This window comes from Phodopus roborovskii, unplaced genomic scaffold, assembly GCF_943737965.1.
Source record: "Phodopus roborovskii unplaced genomic scaffold, PHOROB, whole genome shotgun sequence".
In the NCBI taxonomy this organism is placed as follows: domain Eukaryota; kingdom Metazoa; phylum Chordata; class Mammalia; order Rodentia; family Cricetidae; genus Phodopus; species Phodopus roborovskii.
The window spans coordinates 7,230,141-7,248,449 of NW_026126638.1; the positions used below are offsets into that span (position 1 = coordinate 7,230,141).

The 18,309-nt window shown below is 47.6% G+C and overlaps 1 protein-coding gene across 1 annotated transcript; it reads right to left on the minus strand.

The window, feature by feature from the left end:
• Positions 1 to 2,945: 2,945 nt before the first annotated feature.
• On the minus strand, positions 2,946 to 18,094 carry Gsg1 (germ cell associated 1). The gene is made up of 6 exons (XM_051173204.1): positions 18,002 to 18,094; positions 8,996 to 9,314; positions 7,612 to 7,782; positions 6,795 to 6,947; positions 5,624 to 5,735; positions 2,946 to 3,364 (listed from the first exon to the last, which is right to left on the minus strand). The coding sequence occupies exons 1-6, from the start codon at positions 18,047 to 18,049 to the stop codon at positions 3,022 to 3,024; spliced, it is 1,146 nt and encodes a 381-aa protein (XP_051029161.1). The 5' UTR covers positions 18,050 to 18,094; the 3' UTR covers positions 2,946 to 3,021.
• Positions 18,095 to 18,309: the final 215 nt, after the last annotated feature.

Consider the following 18,309-nt stretch of genomic DNA (forward strand, 5'->3'; position numbering starts at 1 on the left):
ACAACAGTGAGAAAACCTTGAAGTTATGATGGGGATAGTTATCCAGTATGTTCATCTTCCTGTCTTCTAGACCTTCCTCCTCTGTTAAGTGGTCATGAGAACAGACACATTCCTATCACAAAGGGAGCAAGGGACAGAGTTTCCGCGACTCCTCTGCCCAGGACCTTATGTTGTGCCCTGTGATGGCTGCACAGCTGTGATCTGTGATTCTACAGCCACGACAATAGGGTTTGCATGCATGTTGTCAGCTTCGAGGTTGGAAGCCGCATGGCTTTGTCCTGGCTGCAGCTTCACTCCGCCTGCCCAGAACCTTCTCTAGGGCACCTCCATCTCCTCCTTCCTTGCTTCCTCTTTTATTCAGGGATCTGTTTCTGGTCCAGTATGCAACCACTCTACCCTGTGTCCTTCCTCCCTCCTAGAACCTTCGAAGCATTACGCCGAGAAAATTCTCATGTAAATACTGTAACTTTTATAATCAACTTCTATAGAATTATCTCGATTCATCTGCCTTCTATGTAAATGTGTGGCTTCTCTTAATTTTGAATCTTCCAGATGTCTATGTCATTATCTGATATGCCATGTGTTCCCACGGGGGGGCCAATGAAAATGTGTTTCTCATCCAGATTTTCTCTTCACTTGGGCTCATATCATTTTAGCTTGTGTTAACAAAGAGATCCCAGAAAACTAGTTTCTAGATGTAAGGGGCTATGAACTGCCCACAGTAGGTGTTATGGGTAACAGGAAGTTGGTGTACTCAGCCCATCCTACCGATTGGCTTCGCCAGGCTTGTTGGCACCTCTGCCATAGACCCTGGGGCATATTTGGAAGTCGCATGGGACCAGGTTGATTTGGGGAAGGGGGCACAATGACTAGGCTCCCCTAGAGTCTGGAGAGAACTCTAGGTTCATTTCTAGTAGGCTGAATTTCTATGAGTAAAAGGGCTGAATATAGTTTGTAGTCTTTCTGGACTAGGTTAGAGTGGATCAAACTATCAAGTAGGTGGTGGCCTGGTTGAGCACCCCCAGACATAATGTGTTCTCTACAGTGTTGATATTCTGAGAAGCCTGCCTGTGTAGGAAGGAATAGGGCACAAAGATGCTTAATGGAGATCCTTTTGGGTTGTACTGTTTGGGGCTAAGGCTGTTTGTGCTGGCTGAGTCTCAGATTAGAGGAATCCACAAAGAGCAGCATCACTGAATCACCATGGTATTTTGGTAAACAGCATCCTAACTTATCAGAAATGTGACGCTCTTCTTTGCAAAATGCAATGGAAACTCTAGGCTTACTTCCTGTTGCAGCTGGTACAGAAAGGTAGCTGAGGGTTGAGGTGACTTCATCTGACTAGTGCTGACCTCCTGTCAAATGCCATCCCTGAACTTCCTCCTCATTGCAGCGAATCACCCAGATATCCAAAGCAGGAATTGCTCAACATGGGGTGACCCGCAAAATCAGTCTAACCATTACTTAGAAGTGATGCAGGGGTCATCCCTCGCTCTCTCAACCTCTCCTTTCCCTTCTTTATAAGCCCTCCCCTCTGCCCTGCACAGCATCCTCACCACCCCCCAAACAGATGGTGTGATGATACCAACTTATGCCAGGAATGTGAATCGCTGTCTACATACCTGTGTCGAGGAGGAGCCAGCTAGTCTGTTGCTGGAGTGCACCTTTTAAAATGTGAACTGTTACCGAACAAATAAATGCTGTGTACAGGAATATACATGTGTTCTCTTCTCTTTCTCGCTAACCAGCATGGTTTACTTGCCTTGTAGAAAAAACAGTGAGTAGATGGATGGCACCCTTTGTGGAGAAGGCAGTAGAGGCAGTTTGAGATGAATGAGCAGTAGGTAACCAGTCTCATCCATGGAAGAACCCCCTGTGTGAGTGTCTTCCGGGAACTTGGGAGGCCATTATACAAGTGAGCCTGATCCTATAGGCTACAGAAACCTTCTTATCTTCTAGGGTCATGTTTAAGAATGTTTTTATTTTTAAATTTTTATTCTTATTGTGTGCGCCATGGCATATGGGAGGATGTTAAGAAGACAACTTTTGGAGTCTTGTTTTCCACTGTGTAGGGCCCGGGAATCAAGTTCAGGCTGTGAGATCTGTGCAGCAAGCACTTTACCCACTGAGCCATTAGCCAGCTTATTCTTTTAAAGTTGTTTTGAAATTTATTTTATGCATACAGGCAGGTTTGCCTGCCTGTATGTATGTGTGTGCAGGCTTTGTGGAGGCTGGGGGAGGGTGGGAGGTCCCCTGTAGCTGGACTGACCACCATGCATTAGGCGCTGGAAACTGAACACAGGTTCTCTGGAAGAGAAGCCAGTTCCCCAACCAGCCCCTTTCCTCATACTGTCTACTATTGAGGATCCAAGACACCAGTATGTAAGTATGTGAGATGCCTTCAGTTGTTTGTATCCCAGTGCACGTAGGTAAGCTACCATCAGTGTGCTCACCTGTGTTTCTTCCACACAGCTGAACAGCTTTATCAGACCCTTAAAGGTAGAACTGGATTTCACTTGCCTTTTATCTGCATTGTATAGTCTAGAACCAGCCCTAAGCAGTCAGTGAAGAGATGGGGATTCTGGATACAGGAGATAGAGCAAAGCAGTGTGTAGTGAGATAGTTCTGTGGCACTGACCACGCCCATTGGGGGGTGGAGCCATGGGCGGAGTGACCTGTGGAAGGAGGTCGGAGGGGGCCAGGAAAGGCGCTCTCTTTCTGGCGTGACTCGGACAGGAGAGGATCGGGTTGAATTTCCTGGTGTTCATCTGTCTAGGTTGTAAGTTATTTCTCCCTGAATAAACATCTATTCGGCCTATTTGTTTATCCTGATCCTTATTTAACCGCGTTAGCAGTGTGTCACGGGAAAGGAGGCGGGGCAATGCCTTTCTACAGAGGACTGGGGGTCTTATTCTTAGCTTCCAAACATGAGGCTCAAGAGACACTTTTGCTTAAGCGGATGTTGATAATAAGCAAATACAGATGGTAGGGTTTAGCCTGCTTCCCAAACCCACTTAACTTCTAACACTGCTCTTCTACGGATGACCCAACCACTTCTTTTAACTCCTGGCTGGTCCCTTGTTGAGATTCCTCGTCTTGTGGCACTGAGTAGAGGTCGATGCCTTCGGAGACAGAGCGGATGGGATGGTTGGGATACTTATGGTAGCTGGTCAAAGGTTCCCCTTCGTGGACTGCGCATGCCAGCTGGGGAAGGTAACAGCGGTGGTGGAGGGGGGGGAGGCAACTGGGGTTGGGGTGGAAGCTCTTCCTGTGTCTGCACTGGAACTCCAGCACCATCCTTGTGTATGTGTTGAAGGTGGTGACAGCCGATGCCATGCAGCAGGTGAAGGAAACCCAGGCTGTGCTAGGGGTAGACACAGAGAAGGACAGTAAGAGTCTGACTTTATGGGAAACTGTTGTGCCATAGACTAGGCGCTGTGTTTTGAGCCTGTCCTGGCACTCACTCTGTAGACCAGGCTGGCCTCAAACTCAGAGATCTGCCTTCCTCTACCTCCCAAGTGCTGGGATTAAAGGCGTGCATCACCAATGCCCAGCTCCAACATTCTTAATTATCCCCAAAGTTGAGCCTTTTGAGAGTCACTCATGAAAACATTTTACTACAGATCTGACGGCATTGCACTCTGCTCTAGTGGAATTTGATTATTGAGAAAACTGTGGTTCTCGGTGTGGATGTGAGTAGAGGCTGGGTGGATCTGAGAAAGAAAACACCCCAGGGAACTACATCAAACACATTCCTAAAGACCTGGGAGCCAAACCCCTGACCAGCCCTGTCCAGCCCTGTCCTTCTGTGAAGCCCAGGAAGCAGGTTTGTGAGGGTAGGAGGGGGTACTTGGAGGCCAAAGGCTGGCGAGAGCCAGGCAGAGGCTTGTCCTGCAGGTTGCCCCGACAGTAGATTCCATGTGATCGTTTCTGGTCAGACTGTCAGCCTGAGCCCCCAAATTCTCTCTCTGTGTGTGTGTGTGTCTGTCTGTCTGTCTATCTGTATGTCTCTGTGTCTGTCTGTATGTCACTGTGTCTGTCTGTATATCTCTGTGTGTCTGTGTGTCTCTCTCTGTGTGTGTATCTGCGTGTCTCTGTGTCTATCTGTATGTCTCTGTGTGTGTCTATCTGCTTGTGTGTGTGTGTATGTGTGTGCGTGTGCGTGTGTGCGTGTGTGTGTGTGTGTGTGTGTGTGTGTGTACAGCCTCTTAGGTCAGTCCTTAACTTCCACCTTGTTTGAGGCAGTTATTCCTGTTGTTGGTGGTGTTGACATGGAGTACACAGGCTCACTGAGCTATGAGCTTTCAGGAATTCTGTGTTTCTGCCTCCCATCTCTCCACATTGCTGGATCATAGACTCACACACTACTGTGTGAGGCTTCTACAAGAGTGCCGGGGATTTGAACTCAGGTCCCTGTGCTTCCATAGCTGTTGCTTTACCCATGGAGCCATCTCACCAACCTAATGCCAAGAAAGAGTGAAAGTGGGCAAAAGGGGAGGCCTGATTGGTTGGAGAACCCAGCAAGGCTGTCAGGGGCTGGTGGATGGATTAAAGAGTCCTCGATAGCAGAGCCTAGTGTACTGCAGCATTTGGACATGGATGGGATGTGACTGGAAAGCTCTCCATTGCACCTGTACTAGGATGGACATGTGAGCCCAGCCCTTATCTGATGCCCTCAGCCCTTATCTGAGACAGTTTATGTGAATCCAGCTCCTTAGCTTTCCGGGGAGAAAAGAAAAGAATAAAATAAATAACAGAGAAAGAGCTCCTGAAGGTGGGAGGGGCTCCAAGGGAAGAGTACTTGAGACTTAAAGGTGATGCTCCGCCTGACTGAATGTGTTGACGGTGGTACACCTATAATCCCTCACTTGAGGAGTGAACGCAGGAGAATCAATTGGCTACCTAGTTAGAGGCTAGCTTGGGCTACACGTGATTTTTTTATTACCTTCCACCCCAAGGAAATTTTGTTTTTAAGGTTAGGATGGGGAAGCAGACAGAGGTGAAGGGTGTGGCAATGGGTTGGCATTGGTTGAAGCTCTTCCTGTGTAAATACTTGAATTCCAGCACTGTCCTCATGGATGTGTTGAAGGTGATGACAGCTGATGCCATGCAGTTTTATTTCTAGCAGTTCAGTAGAATTAAGACTAAAATCTGGAGTTAAGAAGTTACTCTTGGAATAAGGGAGCGTATAATGAGTGGAAGAGATTTCTGCTGAGGACCGTCAATAGGTCAGATGGAATTCAACCCTAATTTCAAGATTATAATTACTGTCCACTTCTCTAATATCCCGAATTATAAAAATACAGAACATACAACATAGTTCCCACAAACCATATAAAACTAGCCTCATTATTCAAGGACAGTATGTAAACCAGACAAAGAAGCAACTAATTACAGCTGCTGAGCAGGAAAACTGGACCAGATGGCATCCTCAAAGCAAGCAGGAAGAATGTTCTATGCACCCTCTGAAGGCAGGGAGGGAGTAGATGTCCCCATGGTCCAGCCCTGCAGTGGGCTTTTGGAGGAGAGGAACATGGGAAGGTACATTCAGCTGAGAGTAGAAAATCCTGTGTGTGGTGGCTGGAGTTGGGTTGTGATGGTTCAGGGGATGAAGGGTACTCACTAGAAAGCCCAGCCATAGTTCCATGAGTGTGGTCTCCAGTCATCTGGACCTAAGTTGGCAGTTGCCTGGAAGACTTGTGAATACATCATGTGGGCCACCATCCCCAGAAGGCCTAGGGGGGGGAACAAGAGGCAGAGGCCTTGGAGAAGGCTGCATGGCATCTATCTGTTGGTGTCTGGGTCAGTCTGTGTCAGGGCATCCGCGAATCCTTTGCCATCACATTTCCTGGGAAACTAATCTAGGGAAGAAGTGTCTCCTTGCATGCCTATCTTTACAATTAATATAATAAACTTTTGACTAAGAGATGTGGCAAAATCTGAGTCAGTCTCTCATGGTTGTTGCTCATTTTGATTTCCTCCTACCCTTTAACCTTCACTGTGTGTGTATGTGTAATCTTATTTTACTTTCAATTTTCTTCAGCAGTGACTGGAAAAGCTATATATTCCAGCTGAAAAGTAAACCAAGCCAACGATTTTACATGTTGAGAAAGCTGCAAATAAAGGAATCTTGAAGTAAGAGCACATAAAGATACAGTTTTATCTTCTGCTGCCTCTCTCTGTGTGTGGTTGTGGGCATGCGTTTACATGTGTGCAAGAGCCTGCACAGAAGCGTAGTGGTCGTCGGGTTTCCTTCTGGCTTATTCCGCAGAGACAGGGTTTCTTACTGAATTTGGAGCTCACTGCTTTTTGCCTAGGCAAGCTGTCCAGCAAACCTAGAGATCTTCCTATCAGATACTCTCACAAGCAGAGTTGGGCTTCCAGGTACAAGTGGCCATGTCCAGCTTTTTGTGTGGGTGCTGGAGGTTCTGACTTAGGTCCCCAACAGGAGTTCCTACCCACTGAGCAGTCTTCCCAGCTTCTACCTACTACTCCTCGTTTCCCAGTTGAATTGGCAGGACCCACCGAAAGGCACCTGTCTCTTCCTTTTCATTTACCCTTTCCCCAGCCCTGCCTCTCATCAGGGGCAAAGCCCCAAGTCATGGTGATATACACTTCTAATCCCAGCTCCAAGCTTGAATGAAGCCAGGCAGCTAGCTATACAGTGAGTCTGGACTAGTCTACATAGGAAGGCCCTAGGTCATCTTACAGAGTGAGCAAGGCAAAACAACAACATCAAAAAAATCCCAAGGAGCCCCAAGAGGAACCACCTTCTGCCACCGTAGGTCACTCACCTGACAGGACCAAGGAGAGGGCTGAAAAGGCGCTCAACTTGAGCCCACAGCCAGGGTTTCCGGTGAGCAGCAGATCTGTCAGTAGCAGGAGGAAGCTGATGAATTGAAGTCCGATGTAGGCAATTTGGGTACCCAGGGATAACCAGAGGACCTCTGCAAGAAGCCAGGGAACAGAACCCCGCCCAGACAGCAGTTAGTAACCGCTGTGGACACAAGTGCCCACCACAAGTCAGAGGCCCAGAGGGACAGGAGAGACAGACAAAGCAGAAATCAGCCCCCGGTGGTAGCTATGAAGACCGGGGGGGGGGGGCGCTATCACCACCCGATGGGCTGTGAGGGCTGCTAAGCTTAGTTGTCAAACAGATGGCTCCATTGTCATTAACCCTGTGCCAGAGCCATTCCTGTCTCTTTAGTTAGGGCGTGAGTATTTACCCTCCCGACCTCTCACTTCTCTTTTATTAAAGCAAACGTGGACAAGGCGGCTTCTGCCCATAACCCTGCTAGTAGTGTGATAGAGGCAGGAAGAGTGGTTTCTCAAGGCTAGCCCAGCTACAAAGAGACCCCATCTCAAGGAAATGAAAACCCAAGCCAACCCCTCCCCCAGTAATAATGCAAAAGGGAGAAGGCCACAAACTCTTCAGCTAGTGTCTGGGTTGGGTGCTGGTGACTTCCTTATTTGCGAACTGCATTTCTGCACATGCCTGAGTGTCTACTTTAGGAGGGATTCCTGTCAGCCTGTGGGGCTCAGAGATAGAGAAAGGAGGTCACAGAAGTTTAGATCCAGAAAGGCCCGGGTCTGCAGTTACTGAACACGTACTTGCCATGGGCCCCAAGGGGAGGTGGAGGAGGAAGGCCTTCTCCATCAACCACTCCCCTCCAAATCGGAGAGCGGAGTGATATGAGCCTTGCAACGTGGCAAATTCCAGTAGTCCTTTCTCACCTCTCTGGGCTGGTGGTGTGAGTTCAATGAAGCTTCGGCATTTCTCCCCTAAAACACACAAGGGCCACTGTCATTAGGGATAGAGATGTCCCACCTGCTCCATTTGCTCTGATGCAGCACCCGAAGAGCACACGAGCAGCCCTTCACTCTCAGATGGGTACCCCGTTTTCTTCAGTTGGCATCCCATTTTGAAAGCAGGAGAAAATGCACCCGCGAATGAGGCATCCAAGCTTGGTTCCTCCGGCCTTCATCTCTGATTATGAAGATAATGTTCTCCTGAGAGCACCTCTGTAGGGCAGACTTCCAATTTTCTGGCTCCATGCTAACAAGCGTTGCTGCTGGACCAAAGGTCTCAACTGTTTTGCAGAACCGTGACTTGGCCAGTGTTAGGTGTCACAAGGCTACAGATAACGCGATATCTGTCCCCACACATTCTTACTCTCTCCTGCCTCTCTTCTCCCCCATTTTTATTTCTCTCCTGTGTCTTTCCACCTTAGCCCATTTTGTAGAAATTTTAGTATAAAGAATATGATCTCAGCTTTTAGAAAACACATCACCTTCATGTAGTCTCATCCCAGGCCCCTCTGTGACTGAAATATTCTGAATGAGGAATAAGAGATGGAGGCATAATGTACCTTTCTTTGGTGCCATTCTAATCTAAGGCATACATACTAGTGTGAACTGAACGGTGTTTTTGGTAAGTGGCAGGAAACTTGGAAGATCTGTCTGCAGCAACATCAGGGCATCCTTACAGACATGGACTTCAGGACCCCCTAAAATCTGTCTGTCTGTCTATCTATCCATCCCACTGCTGCTCTGACTCTTCCCAGGCCTAGTGGGGTTTCTTTGCCTGCATAAGACTCCAAAATTCCCTGCCCTAGTCTGGCGCAGTGTCTCATATCTGTAATATGAGTACTCAAGAAGCCAAGGCTGGTGGATTGTGGCAACTTAGAACTCTGTCATTAGGGACAGAGTTCTGGTCATCCAGAGTTACAGAGTGAGTTCTAGGACATCCTGGGCTATCAAGTGAGTTAATGTCTCCATAAGCATTCTTTTAAAGGCAGATGAATGAGATGGCTCACTGGGTAAAAGTGCACACTTGCCAAGCTCGACTACCTGAGGTTGGTCTCCTGGGTCCACACGCTGGAAGGAGAGAATGAATTTCTCTGATCTCCATGTGCATGCGCATACCCAGACATGACAGATAAAAATGCAATTGCAAAAGCAGATCCATCTGTGTAACTGGTGTGAGTTAAGTTACCTGGCTCTTCCATGATTTCCTCACAGGATAGCCACATGCCACTGCGGAAGGTAAGGAAGGAGAACCGGTCATCCCCAGTCTCCCAGGTGTATTGTACCACCTCCTTGGCTGATGTGTTGGTGACGACCCCATCCAAGGACATCGGCATGCCAAAGCATTTGGCTGCCAGACCTTGCCCGCACAGGGGCTTGGGCACCTTCTGTGTGCCCACAAACCATTCGCTGCTGAGCAGGGATGCTGCTGAGAGGCCGAGTGATAGCATGTTGAGGATGGCAGAAATGAAGGTCCGCTGGACAGGGGAACTCTTCTGGAGCTCCATCTGCAACACACGAGAGGGGATGAGGAGACAGCTGGAGGGCATGCTCTTAGGCCTCATTCGCTCCTTTCTAAAGCCTGCCACTGGAGGGCTTCCTCCAGGAGCCCTGCAGTGATCATTTATGTTGAACCCTGTGTGACTCTTGCAGGACTGCAGTCATTTACACAGGCAGGTGATGGCCAGGTACATACTGAACAGGTTTACCGAGGGCTGAAGGTGATACCAGATGGGAGACATTATCACACGGGGGATGCTAACGTCAAGAGAACCGAATGTGAGCGTGAGCAGGGCGGTATCATAGCTATCTGCTTTAGAAGGCCTGTGAGCATGGGGCTAGCCCCATGGAATTTGTGCGTTTGGGTGTAAGACCTCCTCAGGACCCCAGTTACAGCATGTATCCTCAGGCAGAGGCAGCAAGGGAACAAAGCTGTCTCACTGCAAATGCTCGGAGCTGGCCAGCCTCTTTCGGGGTACTTTTTATAATTATTTATGTATAGTGGACTTATGGTTAATGTTTTCATACACGCGAATCACTGTAGTTTGTTCATATTTGCACCCTCCAGCCCTCCCTTGTTTCCTCTTTCTCTGCTAGTCCCTTCCTGTTCCCTAAATAAGCCTAATGTTTCTGCTTCCAAGGCATATGTAATATGCGTGGTTCAATCTAAATTCTGTATTTAAGAGAAAGCATGTATTATTTGTCCCACCCCCCCTTCATCCTCTCTGATGCCTTCCTCTCCCTACTTTCCTTCACCCTTCTACATCCATGCTCTATAGACACACATATCCCTATGCATATATATTTATATAAACGAGAGAAAACATGCAGCATTTGCCTTTCTGAGTCTGGCTTACTCCGCTTACCAAGTTGCTCACCAGTTTCACTTATATCCCTGTAAATAATGTGGGAAGTTTATTCTTTATAGCTGAATATAACTCCATGGTGTACGTATATTATCAAGTTGTACCACCCAACGGGAAGCAGATGGAAAGGTTTGTAGCTCATTTTGAGTGTTTGCTTAATATACATGAATCCTGGGTTTGACCCCCAGGGCAATATAAACCCAGTGTGGTGATGCATGCCTGTGGTCCCAGCACATGAGAAGTGGAGGCAGGGAGATTATCCCAGCTATTTAGTTACTTTGAAGGCAGCCTGGGCTACATCAAATCCTGTCTCAAAGACAAAGACCAGCATTAACTTTGTAAACCTCATCATGTGATTTGGATAGAAAATAACTGTCTTGAGCATCATAAGCTTCTTTAATACTTGGGGAAGAGAGAGGAAGCTTATGCTTAGCTTCCAGATGGTTCTTAAGGCAAACTATCTTGAGCTTTCATGGGATCTCTCTATCAGAATTAATCAGACCTCAATCTGCTTAGTTTAAGAGATGGAAATAACATACCAGGCAAATACACAGACCTAGCAACCTCCTTTACCCCAGCTTAGCAGAATCTACATTTAACAGCTTACAACTTTGGCCCTTTGTTCTTCAGGACCTCCAGGGATGAAGGCCGTGCATACCACCCACATACATGTGTTATCTGGGCCAGTAACAAACATAAAGGTGGCCATTTACACAAATATCCAGAATACAAAACAGAAGAATGAATGGCTTCTGGCCAGTGGGACTTTTTTTTTTTTTTCTTAAGCATTCAACAAATTAACTCCATCAAGAAATGCCAGTCTTTGCAAGACTCTGGGTGACCTTGGCTGAGGACAAATGTGTCATCAGTCACACCATCTAGGAGCAGGAGAGATCTCGGCCACCAGAGTCTACTGTCAGTGTTGTTCCACTGCTCAAAGATGATCTCTTCTTTTTAGTTCCAAACGTGATTGGCGTCCACCCTCTCTCCAGTACTGTGACTTTCCCTCCCTGATTATTTTACTCATTAGTTTTTTTTTTTTTTTAATAAGCAGTCACAGTAGTAGGTGTCACAGTGGCATTTTCACTTTGTTCGCCTTGGACATGGTCCCCTACCCCGATGCTCACTGCCACCAGCCCCTCCCTCAACGAGTCTCTTTCATTCTATTACCCACCCCCTCCTGTTTAGATCTCCCCCCTTCCTATGATCCCTTTATTGTCCATGCTACTCCTGTGCATATATACATATTCAAAAACGGAAAGCTATTTTTATCCCCCCCTCAGGTTTGGCTTATTTCACTTCATTTTATCTACTTTCTAGCAAATTTCATGATTTTTCTTTACAGATCAATACAATTCCATTGTGTATGTAGAGCAGATTTTTCTTATTCATCTATTGGTAGTCATGTAGGTTGGTTCCATGTCTTAGCTTCTGTGAAAACTGTGGCATTAGATGTGATGTAGAGACATCTCTGTGGTGGGTGTCCTGTCTAATTATCTGATATCCACTGCTTGATCAGGAAATGAACTTGCAGGTAAAACATTTTCACTAATTCTTCCATAAAAAAGACCAAACTGAGGATCTAGGCAGCTCCAAATCTCTCCTCCCCTCAGGGTTCAATTTTAATAGCTCAGTCTTAATTGGTTAAGAACTCAATCCATTTCAAGTTATGTATTTACCCATGTTCCTCCAGGTTATTCAGATATAAAAAAAACAATACTAAGGCTTATACACAACTCAACCACGATGATAAGTGAATTATGGAAGGTATGATTTAAGAAACAAAGGATTGTCGACTTGAACTGACTCAAGGAGACTCTGTCCTGAAAGAACAGATACCACGGAAGGGAGCCCAGGCTCTTCCTTCACAGCCTCTCCCTTCTCCGCTTGTGGAGCAGGGTCTCATGTAGTTTGTGACCTCAACCCGACTAGAGCTATACACATAGAGTTTGGCCTTGAACTGCAGATCATCCTGCCTCTATCTCCCAAGTGCTAGAATTAGAGGTGTGTGCCCAGTGTCCAGGACTTCAAATGCTAGGGGATGATGTTGAGCTTCCTCAACCCTACACAGTTAAATTGACATCTGGTCCAGGAGCCTTTTCAACAATTATCATCCATCACGCCACATCTTTCCTCACACACCTTACTCACACTGGAAGAAGGATGCTCATTTTACAAGTTTCCTTAAAGTAGCTCTAGGCTGAGTGACACAGGGTAAGGAAAGCTCTGCCTTGGCCTACGCTAACACATGCCTTCCTAAGGTGACCCTACTTTCTAGACAAGCATCAGAGTAGAAGCTCCGTAGATGCCACTAAGGCAGCCATGGTCACATCAATGTACGCTAACAGAAAAACACAACATTAGTGTCTGATAATAAGGACAGCCAGGCGATGAGGTCTAAAGGCTCAGGTGTTAAGGTTTCTCCTGTGAAATAAAATGGGGAGGTTGGTTACCTTGGCCATGGTCAGCGTCTTGTGGCCTGTCTGGAAGGATGGGAGGATGTCATCTGTCCAAGTCTCTCTGGTGCAACGTATTAAGAGTGAAAGCCGAGTTCCCTCCCCCTGCCTTTGCCTTCCCACCCTCCCCTTCTAGAGCTCATAGTTTGTGGCATGACTCTGGATTAAATGCTGCTGTTCAATGAACACGGACATTTAATAGTTGACGGTGCAATCACAGCCCAGCTGTTCTGGGAGATTATGCCAGACAACTTGCCAATCGGGTACCTGGGATTCAGTGCCGAGGAATCTGCCCTTGTTTATGTCCTTTCTACCCATTCTCTAAGTAAGGGGTGTGACTGGATGGGGCTTGATATTTATAGCAAGACACAAAATCTATAGATCCACTGCCTCTAGTATATAGTCTCCCCTAGGGAGCAGCTTTAGGCATGGTTTCCACCTTCTAGATGGTTCATAAACTGTTGCTTTTCTGCACATGTGATGCTGAGTGTGTAGGGTGAGGGTGAGGATGGCACAGGACAGGAGATCTGGGGATAAGCTCCAGGGACAGCAATGTGATAGCTGTATGATGCCCACCATTCCTTCCCAACTCTCAAGCAATGAATGCACAAACAAGTTTCAGTGATGATGATGATGGAGATGATGATGATGACGATGATGATGATGGATCCATCTAAACACTAAGGAGTGGGTCACTATTCTCTTGCCATTCACTGGAAGTATAAGTTATTCTTTCTGTCCTCAGAATTGTACAAATTGATATTTTGCAGCAGCTATTTCTCTTATACCCAGAATGCCCTTTGGACTTCATTTCTTTTCTTTCTTTCTTTCTTTCTTTCTTTCTTTCTTTCTTTCCTTTTCTTTTCTTTATTTTTTTTCTGTTCTTTCTTTCTTTCTTTTTTTTTTGGACAGTGTTTCTCTATGTAGCCCTGGCTGTCCTGGAACTCTGTAGACCAGACTGGTCTTGAACTCAAAGACCCACCTACCTCTGCTTCCCAAGTGCTGGAATTAAGACGTGTGGCACCACTGCCCCTTAGAATTTGGATGTAAAAAACAAAATCATTTGTTCTTTGAAAATGTTTTTCTCCTTTTTGTCTCTCTTGCAGCCTTTTTATTTTCTGTGTGTGTGTGTGTGTGTGTGTGTGTGTGTGTGTGTGTAGCAGGGGTGTGGCATATATATGGGAGACACCTCTGGGAGGAGTTGGCTCTCCTTTTCCATTGTGTGTGTTCCATGAATCAAACTCAGGTTGTCAGGCTTGGAGGCAAGCCTGTCTACCAAGTGAGCCACCTTGCCAGGCCTTGGGTATGTTTTATGTATCACCCTATCAACCCTTTATTCATTGTGACACAAGTCACTCTGCTTTGGGAGAAGGGGTCCCATTTTGCTGTGGAATAGGCTGATTTCCTGGCTGAATGGTTTCCTCGTGCCGCTGGGTGGCGCTGTACCCTCACGTTTTCTTTTCTGCCCTTCCCTACCAATCAGCAAACCGTGGATGGAGGTGGCTACTTCCCTCTATAAAAATCCCTTTCCTTCACTTGGCTTTCACCCCAAATATGAATCCACAGACTGCCATGTGTCAGCCGTATGGAATTCAGGACTTAGAATGAACTTTGGGGCATCCAGCCACTCCTAAGAGGACCTTTTATAGGATTATTTCCTATGGTACATTTTTTTTGGTGACCAGTTCCAATTCTCAGTGACTCAACAGATCCTCAGATGGCTCCCATGGGAAACACAACATCAAATTATCAGAAAATACAGTTAGCCAACATTTCCTGATGAGTTTTGTGCACATTTTTCTCTCCTTAATTGTATCCTCATTTTCTCTCCGCCCTAGAACAGTGACCAATTCTTTTCTCTCTGCCACGCTCCCACCCTTCCAATTCTTGGAGACACGTCTCATATCCCGCCTTGAGTCACTGCTTGGCACAGCACCGTGTCTTTGGATTTTATTGCTCTGCTCATAAACCGCACCCCCGAAGCCTTAATAGCCCGAAGTTTGCCTTCTTCAGGGAGAAGGGGATGGGAGTGGCAGGTGAGGGGTCCTAGAGGTGGGTTTAGAGGGAAGTTAATGAAACTCCACCTCTGGACCCCCTCGCTTATTTGGGTATTTGGGCTGCTTCCAAGGACCTGTTGCCTAATCCGAACTTAACATTTTATATTATTTTCCTTAAAAGGAGGTTTCCAAAATATTAGTGTAGGCCTCCACAGCAGCTCCAACCCGCCCATTCCTAGGCTGTGCAATTTATGTGGGTGCCTGGCTGGCTGCTTGCTGGATGTCTTGGCTCCGCCTCCCTGAGGACCTTGGGCCCCAATGTCCAATTTCCTCTTCTTGACAAAAACACAAGTTTCTCTGCCTTGCCACAAAAAATGTCAGAACCCAGCACCCCTTTTACTTCCTTTCATTGTAATTCGAGCTTGCTATTTCCCCCGGCCCTTTCCTTTCCTCTCTCAGAACAGAAAAGGTAATTGCTGGTCAATGTAACAAAAATAATTAGGCTGGGCTCAAAAGCTCACAACTCAGTATAGAGAGGAATATCCTGCATCCCAGTACAGTATTTAAACTTGGCATGTGGGACTGATAATGATTCTGGGGTGACTTCCATGGGGTTATGTATGCACTTAACTGTTTATGACATCACAATGCCAAGGCCTGGTCCTCAGTCACATTTCACTGCCCTGTGTGAAACCATTTTCTACTAGATATGCACAAATCTAGTGATGGTCTTGGGTCAAACATACTCGAGAGGCACAGATTCAAATTCAATCAATTGGGTTTTGAGTATGCTGCAGTTTAGAGGAGCCTGGGGCTAAGGATCCAGTATTGTCCCCCATTCGTCCACTTAGATATCTTGTTTGCCCTGCTTGGTGAGAGTTTCTCTGTCCTCCCAGGGGCCAGAATTCTTGATCCATGGCCCCAATTAAAAGTAACTCCTTTCTGTTACTCAAGGAGCAAAAGGCGGGAGTGGAGTTGAAGTGCTTTGGCTGTCACTGGCTGATGCTCAGACAGCTCTGCTTTCTGAGCCCCTACTTCCTGACAGGGGCGCCTTCTATGTGACCAACTCTTCAACCTTCCGTGTAACTCCTCACGTGCCGTATGTGTTTGTTCCTCTCATTCGATTCTAAGGCAGCGCGTGTAGTATGATCGGCCATGTTTTACGCATTGCTGACCCTACTGGGGTCTTCACATCCATGAACACAAGTTTTGTAAGGCACCGTTGGGAAACTGATGGGCAAAGACATGAACACAGACACGTGTCCAAATAGCTTCAAGTACATACACCACTCTTCCCCGTTCACTCACAAAAACGGGGAGCCATGAACAGAACCCAGAGGGCAGGGGCAAATCCGAGGCCCTTCCACACACCTGCTTTCCTGTCAGTACATTCCCCCCACCTGTGGGAACAGTCCTGCTTTCTGTGAGCAAAGGCTCAGAAAATAGCAATGATCTCATTATCAGTATTATCTTTACTCTGGCTGGAGGACAAACATCACTCAAAGCAGTGACAGGTCGGAAATGATCTGTCCTTTTCGAGAGGGTTGATTCCCTAGGATCATTTTGACGTGGCTCGAGCCCTCTGAGGTTTAATTAGACGGTGGAACTTCATTGATGAGATCAGAGGACATGTATGACCTTCCAAACGCCCGTGTTGTGTGAGAACCTCCTGTTCTCAACTGTACCAGCATAACCCAATTGCTCCTAAGGTGGGTCATGAGTACTGGGGACTCTCTTATGTTCAGTGGGAAAGGCCAAAGGGAAAGACTTGGGGCCTTCCTCGAGCCTTTCCCTTTCCCTTTCCGCTTTGTCATGGAATTGTTAGAGGGCTTTTGCTATAGCCGTCATTTCCAGGAAAGGAAGCCCCAGCCTTTCTCCCATGCCCCAAGCCTCTGGCATGAATCAGAAGGACAGCCATTTCTGCGTTTCCTGTGGAGCAATCTCTCACGTGCGAGTGAATGCTCAGACTGGGCTGGTCTGAGTTGCCAGGGGACTGCAGGATCCAATGAGGAAGAGGGATGCCCGGGCTGCTGCGGTCCACAGACAGCGCAGGCTAGCCCTTTCTACCTCAGCGTGCGCCCCCTCGCCTCATTGTTTCCTTCCCTCTCTCCCCTAATCTCCACCCTCTGTCTCACTGCCTGGGCCAGATGAGATTCCCATCATGCTTAGCCCAATGAGTAACGCTGGCAGCGTTTACTACGGCGCCCCAGTTGCCTAGCAGCGGGCGTGGTTGCCATGGCGACGCACCAGAAGCCTGTTTTGAATTGTTTGTCGTGGCCCCGCCCTTGCGCTCTGGGCGCTTAGGACTTCCAGGACGGGTGTGGCAGGGAACCACGAGGTTTCTTCCTCTTTCTCTTCCTTGGGTGGGTCCCTGCGTTCCGTTGGCCTCCCCTGATGCTGGCGAGGACCCGCCCAGGGAAGAGAGTGGAGCCTAGGATAAATTCCGCACACCCTGGCAAGGCATGAGGACCTAACCTGCTTGCTGTCAAACCCAAAGTCAAGCATTTCCCTGTCCCCCAAAGATGCAGGTCCCTGAACCCTTTCTGATGGAGTAGTAGGGTAGGCCTGCCTCGTTTTGTAGATACAAGAGGCGAGGCTACGGACACGAACCCCTCAACACATCTGAGTGGTTACCTACCTGCTTCCCCAGGGGGTGACCGGGGAGGTGGGGAGTCCTCTACAGTTTTGCTCTGAAGATCTAAAGAGGTGGAAGGAAAGCGGAATCTAAGGAAAAACCATCCGAGCTACCAGGCTAGTGGCTAGAGGCTTCCCTAACGCTTTCCTAGGCTCCTACACCCTGCCAGGTTCAGAGGCGGTGTCTCCATTGTATAAGTCAGGGCTCAAATGCAGCCTGACTTGCACCAGCTCTCAAATGTAGACATGGTGGAGTGGGCATCCAAATCTGCAAACCCAAGACGGCTGACTCCTTTCAAACTGAAGTGCCACCTAGCCGAGGGCGGGCAGGCAGGGAACCGCCTCCAGAATGAGGCAAGGGTTCAAGTGTTCTGTACTTTATACCTCTTGAGTCCATGCTAGCAAACAGATTCCCCGGTAACCTCCCTGTCCCCTCTCTAGAGAACCAATGACCAAAGATAATAAAATTTCAAACTCTGGTTTTTGCTGTTGTGTTCAATTCACAGCTGTCTGTAAGGGCTCTTCAGCTGGTCGTGAGCTCTGTGGCTTCTTCTGAACTGGGGGGGTGGTGGTTATCTTGGCCTTCTGAACACACTTGGCCACTGCTCAGTAACCCTACATTGCCCACCCCCACCCAACCCACCCCAGGTGTGTATCATGCCACTAAAGATGGGGGACGGGGGCTCGAATAGTGAAGTTAATTGATCAGTATTCACAAAATTTCCAAGAGCTGTGTACCTACCTCCTGGGTGAGACAAACATTTTGAGTCAGCTGAGAGGGATTGCTCATTCACTGTAGTAGTTCTGAAACCGGTGTTTCAGTTCCTTCTCTGATGGTTGTTACTCAGTTGCGGGACTTGGGTGTCGAGGGAGAGGACTCACTAGGTCCCCTCTTGCCAGCAGAGGGGGAAGGTGGTATGCCGTGAGCTGGGAGAGGATGAATGTCCCCCAGGCAGGACACAGGCTTGGGTGCTGGTGGGTTACTATGACTTTGCTCTGTGATGTCATAGTGGCAGGTGGGGTTCTCTTCCCCTGAGGCCCCACCCATCA